The sequence below is a fragment of the Amia ocellicauda genome, chromosome 1 (assembly GCF_036373705.1).
Source record: "Amia ocellicauda isolate fAmiCal2 chromosome 1, fAmiCal2.hap1, whole genome shotgun sequence".
NCBI lineage: Eukaryota > Metazoa > Chordata > Actinopteri > Amiiformes > Amiidae > Amia > Amia ocellicauda.
Genome location: NC_089850.1, coordinates 25,319,095 through 25,335,144, shown reverse-complemented (window position 1 = coordinate 25,335,144; position 16,050 = coordinate 25,319,095). Strand labels below are relative to the sequence as shown.

Sequence of the window (16,050 nt, the reverse complement as noted above, 5' to 3'; positions counted from 1 at the left end):
GCTTGTCTGGTGTCTCTCTGACCCGATTCACACATGATACTCCACTACTCCACTCCCTTCACTGGCTCCTGATCTCTGTCCGCATTCAGTTCAAGACTTTGGCTCTTTAATTATTATTATTATTATTTTTATTTCTTGGCAGACACCCTTATCCAGGGTGACTTACAACATAAGTGCAATACAAAGTGCAAGAATACAGTTAATTACAAGGCATCAAACATTACAAATTCAAATTTACATTATACAAAGCAAAAAAAAAAAAAAAAACGTTTTACCCATTTATACAGCTGGGCATTTACTGGAGCAACGTAGGTAAAGGAATACATCAACAGTGTTAGGGATTGAACCCACAACCCTCTTCCCCAGAATTCAGAGCCCTAACCACTACTCCACTCTTACATACTGTTGCCTTCATCAGATTGCACTGAGCTCCCTTCAGACCATGACCTGTCCACACATTCCTTCCATACCTCTCCGGTCCTCTTGCGCCTGAAGACTAATTTTGTCTCCTCTCCACTCCCCTTCCTCCAGAGCCGCTCCTTTTCATCCTTGGCCCCTAAGTGGTGGAACGACCTTCCCACTGAGCTCAAAGACAGCAGCTCTGATCATCTTCCAGTCATTACTCAGGACACATCTGTTCAGATTGTACTTGTAATATAGCAACTTATTCTCCTGAGCTCTTCAACACTCATGTAATTTTGCACTTCATATCACTATTCTTCATTATGCGCCTGCTTACGTATGCTTTGTTGGATCTCCTGTTGTTTACTGTGATTTCTCCCATGCCCCCTCCCCCTGCCCTATTCTAGGACTTCACTGCATCAGGTCTGCACTTGTTACGTATTGAAATAGTATGTATGCTTTGTATTTTTTAGTAACTGTACTTCTGCATTTTTGTAATTCTTAAATTGATCTTTGTATGCTTAATTTGAATTTTGTATTGAAATGTATTGCTGTACTTTTGTAATGCTTGTGTAACCTGTAAGTCATCCTGGATAAGGGCTGCTAATAAATAAATAAACAAATAAATTAATAAAAACTTACAATGAGTAGCTTTCCTGGAATCATCAAGTAGCTATTTTATTCTATTGAAAGCATAATAGATTTAACATTTTCTTTACATAATAAATATGCCACCTATGAAACCATAATTGTACAAGTATATATTTATTGTAATCACAGTGGAAAAATAAACAGGCAGAAATCCGTAAGGTATACCATTTAGTACCACTAATTCTGCATTCTAGCCACCATTCATTTAATTTAGCTAGAAAGCATTTTGGAGTCTTATGAAACTGCCATCTGTGAACCTTTGTGTATGTGTGTGCATGTGTGTGTGTGTGTGTATGCAATTAAACTGAGGAAGCTAATTGCCTGGTACCTCCTTTTGATTGATCTGGGACTTGGAGACAGCATCCAGTGTTAGTTATTAGCTGACACAGTGATCTGAAAATCAGGCCATGCCATGGTAACAGCTGTTCCAAAACAAGCCAAAGCAAAAAAATAGGACATATTCATATGAAAACACAAAAAGCGCAAAGCCAGTCAGTCTAAAATCATTTAGCATAACATAGAACTACTCTGATTCATTCTTCTCATTTGTAAAATAAATATGAACCTTTGTTCACCCACTTTGACATATATATATATATATATATATATATATATATATATATATATATATATATATATATGTCATAAACATAATCTATCATCAACATGTTTGTCCCCAGAGTGCAAATGGTTAAAAGGTTAGCAAATAGCCACCATCTCAAATTCAATACATTGCACCCTTTTCACCAAAGGGAAAATCCTCCTGGGGTCAGCAGCTTATTAAGAAAATGTTACTTGGTGTATTTGGATATTGTAAAAGTCTGAAAAAAATCCTCTTGTGATTTATGTATAATCTGATTGCATATGTGGTCACTAGTATTATCATTAAACAATTGCATTAATGTTTTTAAGAACAGAATCAAGTTAAAAATATGAATAACATTAAAAATCTATTTGAAGTATTCAAATAAATACTTAGTCTTTACAATTGTATAGAGCTTTTTTTGAATATAGGAGAAAATGCATTTCTGATCATTATGAATAGATCACATAAAGTACGATGCTTATGGATTAAAAATCCTTTTTTTACTTAGCATTTTCACATTGATCTGAAACTGTAACTTGATTGCAGAAACAAAGGGAACCTTTCCTGCTAAATTGATTTATAACTGGACTTCGAAGATTAAGTCTGGAGACTTAATCCATGTTGGTGTAGATAAGTAAAGATGAATCATCAAGAAATCAAAGGAAATAAAATCAGTTTACTTATTTCAACACATTCAAATAAAAATATATCTATCCTATGTTTCAAACATATTTCCTTCAATACATTCTTCACAAGTGTTCCACATTGTGGTATAAACAAACCATAATATATTCAAATTAACTTGTCTGAAACCACAACTAATATTGTGGAGTGCAGCAGAAATATAAATTGCTTTTGCCTGGTGGATAGAATCTGGAGCATCTACTGTACATTTATCTCTCCTATTATTCACGCCTCTGTTGATTGTTCAATTGGCTGTAATTTTTTAATCAAGGTTTGTTTACAGCTCAGAGTTCTAATTTTCTAATTCCTCACTGCTTACCGCTTACTGTTATTGTAGCCTTTTAACCTTGTTAAACGACTGTTTTCACTTTTTCAGTCAAGATCCTGAGAAACAATGACATTGATTTTTGTAATTATACAAAAACTACAATATACTTTTGACAATAACAATTAGAGCTCAAAATAAAGAATGGGGAAGGAGTGGTACATACTATTATTATTATTATTATTATTATTATTATTATTATTATTATTATTATTATTATTATTATTAATAATAATGAATAATAATAAATCTCGACAATTCTGAAAACGCTGAATTACAGTGATTCACATGTTCCTTGTTGGACAAACCAAAGAATACAAAGATGTAGTTCCATTCCACTGTAATATAGACATTATGACACATGGTTCTGGTATGGAACAGGGAAAGTTGTGTGCATCCCACTTAACACTTGTGCTGTCTACACTCTACTCCCTTGCTTACTTGAGTATCCACTCTGTAAAATCAGTAAAATGTCACACTAAGAGTTCCCTATTGAAGATTGTAGGGAACTAGGGAACGTTTTGGGACATTGCCCCTGTTGCACTCAACACACACTGCAGATTGTTAGCTAGTTCCAATTCTGGACAGATTCTCCTAACCTGCCGCCTCTTTTGGGAGACTTCCAATTGCCTTTTCCTCTTGGCCAAGTCATTGTTCTCTCAGTCAAGTGTATTCAGGCCAGAATAAACTTTGTTTACCTTCTACTATATACATTTGTTAGGGTTATCTAAACTCTTGATAATGGAAATTTAAACGAGTTTGAGAGCATAAATACACCACTTTCACGCTTCACTTCACTTACCCAAGCAACTATCTGGCAAGAAAAAACACACCTTTCCAGCATTCGTTGCTCATTCATTTTGCCCTTCTCCACCCCAAAATCTGCTTGGTTGTGGCACCTGCCACCTGGCCATCTGGAGCACCAGAATTCCTGGTGGGTTGATCGACCAGTGGGCTGGTGGACCACAGGCACGATACAATATTTATATAATTATATTCTCTCCTGGGGCCGGTCAAATTAAAAAAGGTTTTTAATGGGGGGGCTAGAAAGTTGAGTGACATGGAACGGCCCACTGGTCCATCTCTCCCTCTGTGCAGCGGGGCAGCCCTTAGCCCCGCCCCTACCCTCTCACACACACTGACAGTGACGTGGCCATAGGACATTGATGGAGCAGCTGTAGACTAAGTCCCCTTTGTTTTCCAAAAATATTGTGGAAAAGCAACAGCATCAAAAACACAAAAGTGGGGCTGAAATGTTAAGGAAAAAAGTAAAGTCCCTTGAGTCAGATGCAGTCAAATGTAGGAAGTTAACAGACGTATTCAGTAGCAGTGCTGCTATTAGAGCCAATGTCAACAACATGCATGAAGTAACAGAAGGAGACAACAACAGCATAGCCGACAAGATTGTGAGTCTAGCATAAGCAGAATGAATATATGGAAATGCCTTCAAAAATAAGAAAATTAAACTTACACCGATCAGCCATAACATTATGACCACCTGCCTAATATTGTGTAGGTCCCCCTTTTGCCAACAAAACAGCCCTGACACGTCGAGGCATGGACTCCACTAGACCACTGAAGGTGTGCTGTGGTATCTGGTACCAAGACATTAGCAGCAGATCCTTTAAGTCCTGTAAGTTGTTAGGTGGGGCCTCCATGGATCAGACTTGTTTGTTCAGCACATCCCACAGATGCTCGATTGGATTGAGATCTGGGGAATTTGGAGGCCAAGTCAACACCTTGAACTCGTTGTTGTGTTCCTCAAACCATTCCTGAACCATTTTTGCTTTGTGGCAGGGTGCACTATCCTGCTGAAAGAGGCCAATGCCATCAGGGAATACCGCTTCCATGAAAGGGTGTTCATGGTCTGCAACAATGCTTAGGTAGGTGGAACGTGTCAAAGTAACATCCAAATAAATGGCAGGACACAAGCTTTCCCAGCAGAACATTGCCCAAAGCATCACACTGCCTCCGCCGGCTTGCCTTCTTCCCATAGTGCATCCTGGTGTTCTCCAGGTAAGCGAAGTACATGCACTCGGCCATCCACGTGATGTAAAAGAAAACGTGATTCATCAGACCAGGCCACATTCTTCCATTGCTCTGTGGTCCAGTTCTGATGCTCACGTGCCCATTGTAGGAACTTTGGGCAGTGGACAGGGGTCCGCATGGGCACCCTGACTGGTCTGCGGCTACGCAGCCCCATACGCAACAAACTGCGATGCACTGTGTGTTCTGACACCTTTCTATCAGAACCAGCATTCACTTTTTCAGCAATTTCAGCTACAGTAGCTCGTCTGTTGGATCAGACCACACGGGCCAGCCTTCGCTCCCCACGTGCATCAATGAGCCTTGGCCGCCCATGACCTTGTCGACGGTTCACCGCTTTTCCTTCCTTGGACCACTTTTGATAGGTACTGACCACTGCAGACCGGGAACACCCCACAAGAGCTGCAGTTTTGGAGATGCTCTGACCCAGTCGTCTAGCCATCACAATTTGGCCCTTGTCAAAGTCGCTCAGATCCTTACGCTTGCCCATTTTTCCTGCTTCTAACACCTCAACATTGAGGCCAAAATGTTCACTTGCTGCCTAATATATCCCACCCACTGACAGGTGCCATGATAACGAGATTATCAGTGTTATTCACTTCACTGATCGGTGTAAACAAAGCAGTAGTGTTTAGGACTAATGAAACACAATTAGTGAAAAAGTGACAGGCACTCATCAACAAAATCTAAATGAATAATACTTTTATAATAATAATAAAAAAAACTAAAACACTTGAATAACCCACAGTAACATTTTTATTTCATTGTCAATAAATGGCACACTTCAGTTAGATGGTTTATGATATACAGGAAAGGTAATGGGCTCTTCCACATATATATTACCCAGGATTCTGCATTTTGCTGAGCCCCTTACCTTTGCAGCATGACCGTCATACCATTAAATAAATAAATAAAGTCAACAGAGTACAAAATATAATTCTGAAAATTGTATTTTCTGTGCACTGTAGGCTTCACTATAAACCACTTTTTTATAATTGCATATTGCCTGCTATCAATATGGAGTAGGACCAACTTGACCAATTCATATTATTGTATACCAGTACTATATCATAGTTCATGGGACTGTAAAAACTACAGGTTTCTGTTTCTGAGAATCTATGAACACATGAAAACAGTATGCTTAACAGCACTCGCATTAGGTGGTATCCTCAGTTTAATATCAACTAGCTTGTTTCTAACTTGATCCTAGTCCTAGTCACCTGCTGACATTTCGCTTTTAATATCTTAACCCAAATCTAAAATGTGCGCCATTGTAATACATACTGTGAAATTCACAAAATATGATCAGCATGGCTTTTAAAATGGAAATTGTACATTAGCTTTTAAATTCCTGAAAAGCTCTCTCATCAGGCATCTCCTTATTAAAATGTAAAAATTGAGGTGGTTATGATTACAATGTACTATATAATTTCTTTAAATTTATTCATCTTTTTCTGCCTTCCAGCTGGGAAAATGCTGTACTTCTTTGTATGAATTTCTTCAGAATATTTTGAAGCCCCATTTTGCAACAACCACTATTTCTTAAATGCATTAAGTTAAACATGAAAAGCACAGTTTAAAAATAAACATTGATGAATTTCACAGTTTAAGTAAATGTACTGCAATGTGTATCTAATCTAATGTGTAACAATGGTTTCAGTCATTTCAAATATTAAAATAAGTTGGTCAATAACTTTGAAATGCAAATTACTGAGTCTAGATTTCGGAAAATATTACTTGATGAGATAAGTACGATATTCGTACATATATATTTATTTTGTAAACAAAACACACATTGACCCTTCCACTGAAGAATAGCTCCTCTGTGTTTTAATTGAATTATAAACAAGTTGAAATTATTATACATTTGCAAGGTAAGAAAACTCTAGATGGGTGATCCTCAGTATGTGAAATATGGCTGACAGTTGAGCTTGAAGGCTTGCCTTATATAAAAGCTTCTTGTGCAATTCCCTTGAGTTCATGTGCATTCGGTCTGCATGAAATTAATATTAATCAGAAAAGAGTTCTTTGTGCTTCAACTCAATCAAAAGCCTCAAAGGAGGCTCACCAGTGCAAAAAAGTTTGCCTTCGTCTCATGATTAAAGCTCATTGTATGAATTCTCTGCAGTTTTAAACATCAAGATGGAGTTGTAGATTTTCAAGGCAGGTCCAAGTTTAATGCTCATTATCTTCACAAGGTCCACCTGTGTGAGCAGCAGAAACGCCTCACCGTCAATTTGCTGGAGGAAATACAACAAAAGATAGGTTAATATGAAGTATATACTGTAGGATAAGTTTGTAGCATTACATAGAGAAAATAGTATACAGAGAAACTTGCTCAATAAATGGAATATGACAGCACAATATTCCATCTTTGAATTATTTTGTAAAAAGAAAAACTGTATTGTAACCTTTATGAAACACTAACATCTATGTTGTAGAATGGCTAATATGTACTGTGTACTAACTGCATTTCAATAAATGCTCAACAATGTATAGGAAGACTGGCTCCTTTAACAGATGTGTAGTGTATTCTTTCATGTCTTAATTTCTCTAAAAACACCCTGGAGCCTTCTAATGAACTTTTTAAATGGTTAATGAATAAAAGCAATTATTATCTAACAATCTTAGATACTGTTAACAAGTTCCACTACGACATTATTGCTATCTTTAATTTCAGAACCCCACTATCAGCTATTTTTGCAGGGTGATTAAAACACTACATACAGTATATTTAGCAAACTGATTAATAAAGAGTCAAGAAGTCTTTATTAAATGGTATGTCTAACCCCTTCCATCTCTGTGTTTTAATATAGCCTGTTCAGGAAATTATACTTTAATGTGTAATTAAACAATATACGTTTGTATCACTTATCCAGGTTCTTCAGGTTAAATGGTTGAGCAAATTTAAACACAGCTGTTAAATATTAGGTGCAATCTACTGATCTGATAAATCAGCCCCAACACCATACTAGAGTATTGACAGACAGTATCAACTTTCAGTCCATTCATAATGGTAATGCCAAATACATTTACAGAGATTCCTTGTAACCCCTGACACACACCTTTCACAAAACATGACTATTGTATTAGAAAGCAAATATTTATGACACATGGAAATTAGCCTGTAATCTGCTGTTATTTAAATGTCAGAATACTCAGATTGCTGCCTGGATCCCAGCACAGACCAGACTGTACCAGATGCAGGCTAGATGTGTATGAAATTTCATGGAAAATGGTTAATAAAATCTGACGATGATTAAATGCTCTACAAAAAGAAGAGTTTTATTTGATCTTTTACTTAAAATGCCTGAGGGTTCTGCACATGAGAAGGAAAACCTCCCTGAATAACTGCAGCAAGGCCCATAATTAACAGCTTGGCTAGTTTCAATCCACTTTATATCACAGTAAGGAAGCATGTTCCTCAAATGTGACTATAGTAATGCAAGAAGATCAGAAAGTGTGACACCCACAGCATACTGCATTTCCAACTGTAAATAATGACAGCTGTTGTTGTTCCAGTTCCACTGTCAGGAACTATCCCCTTATATTTATAATCAAGAGAAGTTCCTCACCCCACCCCTCGCCTCCTAAATTGGCTTTAATACATATATATATATATATATATATATATATATATACACACACATACATACATGTCTTGTTTGGTCCCAATCCCATGCAATTCACATCTGGAATTATTTTAAAGATTACTAATTTGACTGGAGGTCCGGACATTCAGTAGGAGTGACAGTCAAACAGCATTCTGTTTTGAAGTAATTATAAATATCTTATATAACAGTAATGCAAGTATGAAAGGAAAGTACCAAGAACACTTAATTGAAAACAACGTCAATGTGTATAATTTATGGAAATTGAGTTCTGAGGCCAAATGATATCCATTAGAGTGTTTTTATTTGGGGTGTAAGTCTTAATCACAGGAAAGCAGCAGGATATTTGTGACTTTGCAAGAACTAGAAAGCTAAAGTTCCTGCAGCAACTTTGTCTGCATGTGAAAGTATTTTTGAGTACAGTAGGCAGTATATTTCAGTATTTAATGTAGCATAATTATAAGTAGAAGTATACGTGGAACATATTAGTATATAAAACAGTATTAAACAAATGTAAGGTAGTATATTTATTAGTAGTAGTAGTAGTAGTAGAAGTGCTAAGTATACTAATAAGTACTAGTATATAATACAGTTTTAAAAGGGAAAACAATATGGTAAAACACATAAAAGCACAATCAAATCATAGAAAATAAGCTTATATTATAGAGAATAAACTGAGGTATGTTGGGCATTTTTCTGACCAAGTTTCATAGCGCAAAGTTGTGACAAGACTTAATAATATGAAATAATAACAATACAAATAATCCGTATTAAAGCCCCGTATATACGTATTTAATGTAGTATAATTATTATTAGTAGTAGAAGTATTAGTGTAAAACAGTATTTTATGCAGTAATCAAATAATATACACTCTGAGGACCACAGTGGGAAATACCAGTACAACATGCAAGGCGCAGAGGACAGCAGAGACAGAGAGGCGGAACCGAGCTCTGGGAACCGTGACTGCTGATTGGGCTGTAGTTTGCATAACCAATGCTGATTGGCTACTGACCTACAGCTTGGAAGGTCCATGTGTGAGAATGTGTTCCACCATTGAAGTCAATGGGATTTTTGGGGTTTTCAATCAATCATAACTCAATAAATATCTATCCTAGCCGTTTTCACATGCAGACTAATGAGTGTGTCGGCTGAGCAACTAACTTCTCCTGTTTGACCTCTACACCATCCTGAGATGGACATGGAAATCTGAAACTGCTACTCAATCAGGAATGAACAGACAGGAATAATAAGCCAGTGAAACTGCATAATCATCACAGTTTGAAGAGAAAGTAATGGTGAAATAGGGTAGAAAGCAATACTGAATGTCTCCACATATTGGCCCCACTAGTGACATTTCTCAATTAGGTTAAATTACTAATTCATAATGAAATAATGTCCCTTTAATACAAATATGTTAACAGTTCTCAAATCTCTTTCCTTCATAACTCTGCATATACCTGGAATATAATTCTCAGATGCCTTCATTTCAGATGTATACTTTCAATAAAACAAAATTATGAAAAGTGTTTTTGTTACTTATCATCAGTTATAGTTACTAAATGGTATGTATGCTTTAATTATGCATATTATGATAACTGTTATTGCCATTACTGATTTGGTCCTTCATATTGGGGACTTCAGAAAGCAGGACCATCTTTACAACAAATGCCTTTCTTTCATAGATGTCTCAGAGTACTCCTATACTTTCCAACTTAATGTTTGGGCAAACCTAACCTTTATTTTTTTGTAAAGTTAAAAATACTTAGAAATTGGTGGCAGAGTGATCAATATCTTTGTGCCATATAGAAATCGTAATCCTGCAAACTTAACAGGTAATTAATTCTGATGATGATTTAGCTGATTTAAATTTTCTGATGGACAAATAACTGTGTTACTGAAATAAAACATGTAGAATTATCTCCCCCTTCTTTGTCATTGTCACTCCATGGAAAGCCCATGTCTGAAGAATAGGGGATGTGGATTTTCATTATTTGTGTTGCCAATTCTCTTGTCTGTTTAGCATTCTGATACATTTGGCTGCAAAGTATTTTTCATTTTAATCCACTAGCCACTTCATAAAGGATGCAGGATTGTCATTTGAATATAATTTTAGAAACACAAGTGAAATGTGTTGTTTTTTGTTATGTATACCACAAAACCAAAACTAAAACTAAAATATTTTTTACTGCTTTGTATATTGTATATATTAAATATTACATTGATTACATTGTAAGTCTGTAGCAAAATCATATATGCAAATTCAAATATTTTGTCCATAAAATACGGTCCATTAAAATAAATATATAAAGACAAACATTTATAATAAGTTTTTTCAGAATTTTCTGAAAGAAAGATGAGGATGTTTTCTCTTGAACTATGATGTATGCATTGGATTTTATATTAGCTATATATGTAATCTACATTTAACTTCTGCTCTTTTGTATTTTTTAAATTATACTTGTATTACGCTTAATTTGAACTTTGTATTTTACTACTACAGTTTTATATTGCTCAAGTAACCTGTAAATCGCTTTGGATAAGGGCGTCTGCCAATAAGTAAATAATAACAATAATAATTTTCACCAATGAATAGCTCACCAAAATATGTTTAAATCACTATTTGACAATAATAATAAAACTTACCTCTTCTCTGAATGTTTTCACTTGCTCTTTACAGCCAGGTAAACCGTGAATAAACTCAGTGACCTGATGGAAAATTTGTTAATGAATTAATTGCACATATTTAGTTCTGTTGATTAACTGAAACATTTATATTTCTGGAAAAACAAAAAACAAAAAAAACAACTATTAAAATGTGTCAAATAAGGAGATATTCACTGTACTGGCCCCTAGAAAATAAAGCCCCCCATTGCATAGAAGTGTACATTTACATTTTTTATACTTTTAACTAAAAGCTAATATCATAATCATGTTTTGGTGCAAAGAATTGGAGAGGTAACTATCACAGACCTAGGATGTTTTTCAGCAACCAATACAAAAACTAACAAAACAAGCATCAATCCTATTTTGATTTAAAACAAATCTAAAATACATATTTTTATAATAAAGTATGTTTTCAATTATTCAGAATACACAAAAATGATATGAATACACATGTTTAGTAAATTAAAGCACCTCTTCTACTGTCCACTCAGCCACTTTACTGGCAGTTATTCCAGCTACAGTGGGCAGTAGTTTGCTGTGTTGCTCCCAGCACAGGGGCAGGCTGGGTAAGGGTGAAGTGGAGGGCATAAACACAGATTGGTGCAGGGCCTGTTGCAAGGTCATCTCTTCACTTTCTGTAGGTAGAAAAATACATGTTAATTGTCTTGAAATAAAACTGAATTCTTTACATCAATGTTCAGAGAGATATCAGTAAATTGTAAAAAAAAAATGTCCAAGATTAGCATTTGTATAATTAATATCCTAACAAATTTCATATTAATTAATTTTGCCTTTGTAGTCTTCTGTTTTTGGTTACAGAGCATATTCACAATAATCAAAACCAGGCCTTAAAAATAATTCCCAGAATTATTGTTTTACAAGTAATTTCTATTTACTTGCATGTACTTCTGATATCACAGTATGTATTTCAAAATGCAAATTTGGAATCTGCATCTGAAAAGAGGATAAAAATGTCAGGGATGACAGAATAAGGTAGTGGCAGACCTGAAAAATTACCTGTCCACAATGAACCTCACATTCTGCATCTCTGTTCCATGCTTTAAATGGTTAAAATTAAGTTAAGTAAAAAGACACTCCAAGTGGAAGCAGAAAAAAACATTTTGCTTTGCAATACTTCTTAATTCTGTATTTTTTATAAACTAGACACCCTCAGGACTGAAGTATTTTAAAATCTACTTTAAGTAGGCTGCACTTTTGCAATTTTTAACCAATTTGCTTTGTTAACACCCTGAGGGCCACGGTGGAGGATTTAGTCCACATGAAGCAAAAATATGAAAACATACTCACTAAAATAACTTTCTATGATACATGGCCAATCTGGTATTTCTCTTCTACCAAATCTCTTTGTCAGTCACACTCAACAAAGTACACCAGTCACAAACAAGGTATTCATTGTAGGGATTCAGTGAACCCCCTTTTCATTATGGTTTTATTACTGAACTGTATCAACTCATCTTGAAGACACTCGGTCTGATATTAACAATAATATCGAAACTATTATAGAAAATGGCAGGCAGGGAAATAATTCATAAATTGACTAAACAAATACAAAGGAAGTTGTTAAGATTTTTGGTATAACGTATTTTCTCCAGCTATAATGAGACATTTTGAAGGCGAAACAAGAAATGACCAGCCTTGTACATTCACTAAATGAATGCCCTGTACTGCAATTCAGGGAATATATTAATGATTATTTTATGTCTATTCTATATATCAGAGTCTGCAAGTTCTGATTATGTTTTCTTTGTTTCAATGGCTTGATCTTTCATTAATTACATTTTAACAAACAGTCCAGGGATAATGAGCATTGAGGGGGAATTTTTACTAGAACATAGTATCCCTAGGTTTGAGGAATGTGTAGGAGTGTCACTTAAAAGTGATTCATAAAACAGTACAGAAGCGTGGCACTGATATTGACTCACTGCAAACAATCAAAGCTGGTGTGCCTTTACTGGCCGTACTGAATGTTCCAATTAGTCCTGATGCACAAAGGAAGAAACACAGAACATCAGCCATTGTTCAGGACTCGGTGACAAAGGTTTATTTAGGAGTTTAAAGACATCAGTCTCAGCAGTCTCAGATCACAGGGCTTTTATCAATGTCATATCAACAAGATCTAAAGCAGCGCTTCTTTGGCTTTCCACAGATAGAAACCCTTTGGTGGGTCCTGTTGTATCGCTTTTGCAGGATGATTAAATTAAATGACTCCTGGGAAGGTCATGTTTATTGTGCTTATTACATATCCTTACACAATTTGAATAAAAGCCGCTTGTGTATTCTGACATAAAAGATCTTTATAAAAGTATTGTCTTTCAAGATAAAACAAACCATAGGGGATGGACGTTCTCACAAGAGGAGGACAAGGAGGTTTTAATCCAGAAAGTTAGTAATATAGTTTAAATATCTTTCACAAGACAGTAGTAGTAAGTCTTTGTTTATGTATTGATTTCTGGATTTAGACTTCAATTTGAAGTCTCCTGTGCAATGAAGGCAAAACTTAAAACACTATCTGATCTATCAGCAGCATGTTATGGGGAGATATGTGAAAGGCAGAAGGCACTTAGCAAATACCAGAAGAAAGAAACCAGGCAAGATCTTTCATTAAAATGCCTGCTACAACTGTGTAATATGTCTCGTGACTAATGACTCAAACATTTTAGGAAGGAAAGAGAAAGAAACAGATATTCCCTGGGAAATATCTTCATGTATGTACAGGCAGGCTGCTTAATTAGTTATTTATTACGAGCCATTAGCATGCTAATTTCAGATGAGGATGAGAACTAATTGGGATGGAGTTAGAGAGGTATGGATGTAAAGCTGATGAATAAGCCCCCTTTTCATGGTAGCAGGGTTATATAGCCTATTGTTGTTTTATTATGTTAAATTTATGAGCATACCTTTGGTTTCAGTTATCGAGGACACCTCGCTTTCTGTCTCCGCCTCCTCCAATTCCTCTTCAATCTTTCTTTGTTTACATGGACGTCCCACTCTGAAAGGAGCATTTCAAAAAATATTTAACAGCTGACCATAGATATACTAAAAATAAGGAAATTGGGGAAAAAAACAATACATGCTGTACTCTATTTTAAAAATACAGTCATTGAGGAGAGCTGTTTATTTTTGTATAAGCCACCCACAGCCTAAGCTACTGCCAAAGCTGAAGTACACATGACAGTGACGATCGACTTGATTTCATATTCTCATCAGACCTTGTCAGAACAGTAGAAATTCTGCTCAGTTTGTTTTGATACTTCATTCAACAGGTAGCTATCGATTTACTTCTTTAAGATCCTCTTCAAAGGAGATAAAAAAGAAAAACAAAAATAAACAACTTTACAGTATGTGAGCAGTGCTTGTCTAACAAAATAAATATACAAATATGGTATAATAGTAATTACACGTTCAAAAAAGTATATAATGCTTTGGGTTTATAATATTGTAGCGACCTTGGGTCTGGAGGTCGATGATGAAATAAATAAATGTAAAACAACAGATTTCAAACAAAACCTAGATTTAATGAAGATACCGGGAGGTACCTCAACTTTCCCTCCAAGCTATCTCTCCTCAGAACGTCACTCAGGTCTGCTTTTGTCTACGCCTCTCTTCAAACTCTCCGAGCGGCGCGTCACCATCACCTAATATACCCCCCCGGGCCACATGACTTCCACCCGCCAATCGCCGCTCCCTGGCGATACCATCCAGGAGACGGTGGAAGCCACATGACCCTTCCACCTAACAATATCCCTCCCTAACCCAAAAATAACTACTCCCAGACACATGCATTCACATATACACACATACTTACAGACAGGCCGACACACAGGGTCCCCGAACCGACCCGCCCACCCACGATACACACTTTACACACCCCCATCCCTTGGACAGCCCTACTGGCAAAAGACACACGCGCGCGCACACACACTCCCTGCAGCCACCCGCCAGGATCGCTACAATATGATTTAATTTGTTCATATAATTAAATTATGCATAGATCGTCTCATTTTTGTCTTATTTATGCCAACTTTTGAGTTTCATAAAAAATGTAGTCAATGGTTTGTAAATTAGAATGCAGGAGATTGAAGATGTGAGAAGAGTCAACTTTGAGTGCACTTTTTGTCAGAATAACTTCCACAGATTTAAGTCACCTTGTTCATTGTGAAAACACTGCTTATTCCAATTCTTTCTGGATGTGATGTTAACAGACTGAAGTTTGCCCTTGACTCATCAAGGCTTGTTTTTTGTAGTGCTCCATTTTGGGGATTTTAAAAGCTAACCAGCTGGACAAAAACTGACAACTCAACAAAACACCTGATTTTAGTATAAAGATTTATAAGCAGGGCTTCAATTAAGTAGTCCTCCAGTGTTCATGCACACAATTTTAAACATCTCCTCTTGATCCTTTATCATGACAGCACATCTACAGAATACAGTTTACAAGAAACAGCTATTAAAGCCAAATGTAACATTTTTTTGCCCTATAATGGTTCAAAATGAAGTAAACATGAGACTGAAATGGATCTATCAAACTGTATTGGTTTGTTAAGTAATGTCAGACAATCCATGTGTGAAAGCAGAGGAGTATCTTTCCTCTCTGAAGAAATCACAAATATTCTGTGGTCTGCTGTGATAAAGGGCTAATCACACTGCAGCATTTACTAATTGCACTGTCCCTGAGAAAACTCAGCTTTGTTCAAAATGCCCAAAGTTTGATTAAATATTGTTATTGGATGCTTCAGGCTCCATATGGATTGGAGTGAGACAGAGGGATGGAGTAGGCAGAGGACTCTGCAGTAAAGCTTCACAAGAGGGATTTGTATTCACTCATTAAATAAACATATACAAACTATCTTGGTAGCCCAACAATAATAATTTCCTAAAAATTGCTGTGGCAATATTCAGTATCTCTGTTGCCCTGACATTACTGCTGCTTCTATCAACTGGTTTCTTTGCAATTCCTAATTTCCTTCAGTGCCACTCTACTGGTCCTCCATTCAATTCACTACAACCGATTAGTAACAACTCTGCACTGTGCTTATCCTCTACTTCAGTGGTGGCCAACC

At 36.1% G+C, this 16,050-nt stretch overlaps 1 protein-coding gene across 2 annotated transcripts in view; it reads right to left on the bottom strand.

Annotated features, from left to right (window-relative positions):
• Positions 1–5,432: 5,432 nt before the first annotated feature.
• The window catches only part of l3mbtl3 (L3MBTL histone methyl-lysine binding protein 3), a 44,218-nt gene continuing 33,600 nt past the window's right edge, over positions 5,433–16,050 (bottom strand). For both annotated transcript variants that reach the window (XM_066699395.1, XM_066699405.1), the window contains exons 19-22: positions 13,888–13,979; positions 11,441–11,604; positions 10,949–11,011; positions 5,433–6,934 (exon numbers count right to left, since the gene is read on the bottom strand). In XM_066699395.1, coding sequence (XP_066555492.1) covers positions 6,794–6,934; positions 10,949–11,011; positions 11,441–11,604; positions 13,888–13,979 — 460 coding nt within the window. In that variant the 3' untranslated portion in view covers positions 5,433–6,793. The remainder of the gene's footprint in view (positions 6,935–10,948; positions 11,012–11,440; positions 11,605–13,887; positions 13,980–16,050) is intronic.